This window comes from Hydractinia symbiolongicarpus, chromosome 10 (genome assembly GCF_029227915.1).
Source record: "Hydractinia symbiolongicarpus strain clone_291-10 chromosome 10, HSymV2.1, whole genome shotgun sequence".
In the NCBI taxonomy this organism is placed as follows: Eukaryota; Metazoa; Cnidaria; class Hydrozoa; order Anthoathecata; family Hydractiniidae; genus Hydractinia; species Hydractinia symbiolongicarpus.
Window position 1 is genome coordinate 7,810,269 of NC_079884.1, and position 6,000 is coordinate 7,816,268.

General features: G+C 35.9%; 1 protein-coding gene across 1 annotated transcript; it reads right to left on the bottom strand.

Annotated features, from left to right (window-relative positions):
- Positions 1–1,433: 1,433 nt before the first annotated feature.
- On the bottom strand, positions 1,434–5,453 carry LOC130662361 (coronin-1C-like). The gene is made up of 8 exons (XM_057461210.1): positions 5,142–5,453; positions 4,284–4,406; positions 3,550–3,858; positions 3,179–3,295; positions 2,871–2,975; positions 2,259–2,465; positions 1,909–2,121; positions 1,434–1,786 (listed from the first exon to the last, which is right to left on the bottom strand). Exons 1-8 carry the CDS (start codon positions 5,349–5,351, stop codon positions 1,544–1,546), a joined length of 1,527 nt encoding a protein of 508 aa, XP_057317193.1. The 5' UTR covers positions 5,352–5,453; the 3' UTR covers positions 1,434–1,543.
- Positions 5,454–6,000: the final 547 nt, after the last annotated feature.

The window sequence follows — 6,000 nt, forward strand, 5'->3', positions numbered from 1 at the left end:
TATAGAAAAGCATAAATTGGTCATTTTTTATTAAGAATTGACGCAAATCCTGTGGACAACATATAACGCACTGTGATGTCTTCTGTCTCGTATTCTAGGGTAGGAAACATAAATATTAAGGCTTTAGTCCAGGTCAACTTGTTTCAGAAAAAAGGGTCGCTTTTTTCTGTTAAAAGCAAAGTTTTGGTATATTCGACATTTACATGAAAAAACATGTAAAATAGAATGAGGCTTTGACAGACCAATTTGGTAACACCTTCAAAAGCACAAAACACTAGTTATTAACTTGAAACTTTGTTAAATAAAAGCATATCAACAGGTTAGAAGAATTTTGACTGTATTTCAAAGACCAGAACTTGAATTTAGCAAAATGGAAGATACTGGGGGAAACTAAATCAAGATTGGTTCAAAGAAGGAGAAAATATTATAGTTCGAGTTTAAAGGGAACTAAATGCAACATGACTTCGACAACATTTTGATTGACAGCTTGAAGGATTTTTTGTTGCTGAAGACACTATATCAAAATCTGCAAAGAGAATAAAGTACATCATTTATCATGTTCAAAAACCCAAAAAGTGTATCTGATTCTAAGTCCTGTACCATACTACAAAACGCCACCAAACGTTTTTAAGACTTTCAGGGATGATAAACGGTATTAAAATATACTTGGCTTGTACAGTGCTACTTTTTGGATTAATAAATACTGGAAAAAAATGCCGATTATCAGACACAGAGAGAGAGACAGGGTCCATAAGCTGAAACAGACAGTGTAATTTAAATTGCAATCCGTTATAGCACTGTGGATTCGATTAATGACAAAACATAAAGCTTCCTGACAAAGCCGTATTTAACTGCTCGGTGGAGTACAGTTAACATTAAAGAGAAATAATTTAAGAATAACGATTTAACTCGCTTCTTTTCTGTGTATACAGTGACACACTAAATCACAGCATCAGGCAGTGAATTTTCATGCAAAAACTCTTTTGTTTTGGAATGTAAGTTCAACTTTAAGCTCGTTTAAAAAAAGCTAGTTTGTGTGAAGAATATATAGAGTGGTAGCCTCCATTGCCTTAAAACTGTGAAAATGTTCTTAAAATATATTTTCAAAAATGTTAACCAACCAATACCAATATAGATTTTTGACGATTGGAGAGGCTTCATAACAAAAGCTTGAAGGTGCATAGCTATAGTATGATAGAAGATAGTCATGGCAACCACTTTTTATCTTGAAATTTTTTTCATCTCAAAGCTTTTAGGCTATTTATAGTTGGGGTAAATGTACAAAATTGATTAGAACAAATGATAGAATTACCCACGTCCGGAACCGCGCGAGAAGATCCTGTTGCATGCTAGTAGTACTTGCGTCACATATGAGAACATTTGATAAATGGAATATTATGTGACGTCACACATTTCAGGAAACTAACAAATAATTATGTTTAAAAAATTTATCAAAAAACAAAGATGTCTTTCCGGTGAAAGACCTTCTACTACGATTTACATATGTTCTTTCAAATGTTGTCATTCCAAAGATTTTAGAGTTTCAAGCGACAGGAATGATGGTGGGAGCGTCATCTGATATGATCTCCGGTTCCGAATGTACTTCCTCTTCTTCTTCTTCCTCTTCTTCTTCCTCTTCAATATCATCTTCGTGGTTGTCCGTCTCATCTGATGACTTCATTCTCTTCATCTCTCTCTCCAACTCCTCAATGCGTCGATCTCTTTCTATCAAAACCTCTTTCAATTTCTTTAATTCATCTTGTTGTTGGTTGAACGAATTTCGAAGCTAGGCAGATAAAAAAAAGTAACAAATAACTCTACATCGCAAACAAAAAATATCGTCTGTATTCATGTCAGAACCGCCATCTTATTTCAAACGGAAAGAATTATCCAAGCACATCTACTTACGTCATCATTAAGTTTAGTAGCCGATATTTTGTTCGGAGCAGGTTTACTGGTCCTGGTTTTGTCTACGGTGAATGTCTTCTCGGTTGGCACGAACCCATTTTCCAGCGAGATTAGAATTGGTTCAGCGTTTTCACCGTCCAGCCATTGCTGGGCAGTTAAAGCAGGTTCATCGCCCGGGACAGAAGGATATATGTCCTCATGGAAACAATCCGACTGAAAAATTAAAAAGATAGTAAAATCCGCGGACTTGGCGGTCGTTCATATTCCGGTCATCATATTTTTGCATGTCCTACACAGGCCTTAACACTATTTTGTGAGTTTTATGCATGAAGTAGCAATTTAGAACTTACTTTTCGTGGTACAACCATGGATACTGGTTCACACATGCTTTTTGATGTGAGTTTATAAAATCTAGCAATCTCACACTTGCTTACATCCAATGCTCTTTGAGGCAATACACCAAAACCACGTTGAGGAGTAGTGCTACCATAAGCACTTAGAAAATGAATGAACGGACTTTCATCACTGACTTCAAAGTAACGAATATTGCAGTCACCCTGAACGAAGTAAAATAAATAGTACACATCAACCTCGTCCCCAGGGCTCTTCTCTCTTTTTGACAATTCTCGCCGTCCAAGATTGTCAGGAAGAAAAAAGAGTCCTGGGTATGCTGAGAAAGCAAAGTACGGATGATGTCAACCATACATTGTTTTCCTTTGATAGCGTACAGCGATTTATATTTTGTGTGGTTGGTTTCACTAATTTCGAGAGATATACCCTGTCAGTTGTTTCCAGGAAGAAATGCAAAAGCGGTTCTAGAGAGCTTAAAGAGCTTAGAAATAAATATGGATAAAAAATTCATATGCCTTAGTGCAATAAAACATTATGAATTAGGCCATAAACCTCTTAATATTGCCAGACTGTTATTGGAAATGAAAAATTGAATGGTGTGAGATTATTACCTTGGCAGCAACATAAAGAATCTTCCTCGTATCATCAAACATTGCCAGCATGTTTCCAGAACCTTGATCCAGTTCATTTTTAGTGATGGGAGTATCAAGAGAGTCCTTAATAATCAAAGTTATTAAATCAGCTACTCTCAACTTTACATTCAGCTAGCGCAAACAGTAGAATTATAATACACAACCCCTATTTGTTTATTGTACCCCTATATTTTGTTCAAACAGATTTGTCTCTCTTAACATTTAGCTTGGATGATATTCTCTGGCAAAATTTTGAATGTTGAAATAGCGATTGATATATAACTTACCGTATTCCACAAGCATAATTCTCTCTCTGCACTTGTACTGCAGCCTACAGTCAGCAATCTGTTTTCATCTACGAAAAAAACTCGACAAGGTTTGCTGCCTTCATGAGCTTTGAATTCCTGAAATAATTCCAAATACCCTGTTAGCACAATGTGAGAGTATAAATAAGACAAGTGTAAAAACACTGTGATATATGCGACCAACCAACCTCGATCCCAGGACCTGTTGTCTCTTTTTGCATATCGGACGGCGAGACGAACAACTTATCAATAAACCCAACGCCGATGGAAGACAAAAAGCCCTGGGAACGAGGTTGGCGTCCAATCTCACCAAAGCAAACCCATGATAAAAGAAACATTGCGACTACACTTACAAATAAAATCTTTTCCTCTCTTGGATCAATCACTCTAACATTCTTATCTTTACATGTCGTAGCAAGAAGAGTACCATTCGTGTTCCATGTTAAACAATTTATTGTGTCAGTGTGACCACGGATAACATGTTCTTTACTTCCTGTCTCAACGTTCCATATTATAACGTTGTTATCAAAACCTGCGCTGGCGAGTATGTTGTTAGCAACTGGATTCCATTGTATGCAACCAACCTTTTTACTGTGTCCAACCAAATCAATCACAGATTCTGACATATTGCTTGTTACTCCGCTTTCTGGTATTCTCCAGATCTGAAATAAATTAAAGAAAACAGTTTACAAGAAATTTATCGTTAAAAAAGCTAAGAATATTAATGCTGGATTTCGTGGACTTGAGAAGGTATGTATGCTATATAATTAAATTAAAGAAGATTTCGAAAAAATTTTTTGGTTGTTGCTCCACGTTATTTATGTCCACGTCATTTGTTTATGCTAGCCATAAAAAAAGTAGGATTGAATTCTTTTTTTACATTTTGTTTTCAACATTGTCTTTTACTCTATCACCACCTTTTAAGAAGATTTTAACGCTGAAGTTGTTAAATTATTATAAACTTTTCAGTACTGAGGCAGAGCGAAACATTTTTATACATATATATAAACATCCAACAAACAAACAAACAAACAAACAAAAGTAGAAAAGTAACAAACAAACACGAGACTAGTGACACCAGTCATACCTTAATTCTCGCATCTTCTGCAGCAGAGGCGATAATATTTGTGTTGAACGGGTTGAATTGAATATCCAATACTTTTCCTTTGTGGCCACTCACTTTCGGTATGTTAGTATCTCGGCGGCCAGTCTATGAAAAAATTTTTTGAAGTATACACCACATGAGGTCAATCAAACTGTGCCATTTAGACTTTATAAAAGACACTTGTGAATATCATTCCTGCTTTTTTGGTACGGGGTTAAAGCAGTATCGTCAGTACAGCTTCTTTCTCGCTTCAAAAAACGAAAACAGAGTATTGGGAACAAGATGAAGAGTTGACGCAGACAAAATACGTAATAAAAAGGAGCTGTTGCTACTTTTAACTAAAAATTGCGAGAAAAGAGAGCGTGAACAAAGTATACATATATATATCGCATGCAACATCCAGAATGGTCGACGGTCTTGAGGTGTCACTTCGCTATTCAAATGTGACCCTCTCAATTTTTATTCAGACCTTCCCAGCTTTCTGCCGAGACATTCTTAAAATTTCTTAATCGAAAACAAAATAGGCTAGTCAAGTTAATAAACTTACTCCATACTCTACATAAAAGGAAAAAATATATTTTGACACTTGAATTTGATCACCTATTGACATTTTTTCATAAAACATTGTTTTGCGCAGGTAATATCGATTTTGGTTCCTTTAACTACCACAAATAATCACCCTTTTGCATCAGTAATACTTATGTCATAATTACAACAGGGCGCTAATGTAATAAGGCGGGTGTTTTAAAAATACAATTTAACGCCTTAAACCAGCAAGACTGGACAATCAAAAAGCGTCTCCAAGCATTAATTGAATTTAAAAAGAAATACAAGGCTTACGCTTTCCACTGGTAATACTGTAAACGTTCCTCCGCCCTGTCCTTCCAACACCACCGCTATATATTTCGAATTCACGGCACAATAATTCCCGCCATCCCAAGAATTTTTCGATATGTCGATACCATCGTAACAATCTCCTTTCTTGTACGGGTCACCGAAAACATGGCGATATTTTGACTCCCTAACGAATCGACGAGGCATTTTAGGCATGCAGCCAATGTTTCACTTACAAAGTCAACAAAGGACGTTCTTTCGAGAGTAGAAAGATCAATCAACTGAGCATCGCCCTTCAAACCGCGTGAAAATCTTCTCTTAATCAAATCTTGAATCGACCATAAATATGCTTCTATTCAGTCACGTGACTTGTGTGAATCAACGCGCTGTATAACAATATGAATCAGCCAATTATTTAGCGAATAACACCTCCTTAATTAATTTATGTACATTATGCGTAAGAAATGTTGTATTTGCGCATGCTTATTTTTGACGTAAATATTTTCGCATGCCTTATATGAGTAAAACAAAAAGTGCGGCAAACTAATTCCCAGTCTTACATGCTTTCCTAATCTAGAATAGAATTTTGAATAAATGATAGCAAAGGGGACATAATTTTAACTTTTTACAAAGCAAAAAGCTTATAGTTTCTTTGCGTAAGTGTCTCACACTTACTCTTTCACTCTTCACAATAAGACGAGGCACGAAGTTGTTTTTGTATAATAATATCGGGCAACGACAATGTGTGTTGTGATGTATTTGCAGCCTCGCACCAGGACTTTTCGTCCATTTCTGATGTCTCTTTTGAAGAGAACACCTGTTTGTATTTGAGTTTCCTTGTAAGTAGTTTAGAAAAACTAGAAAA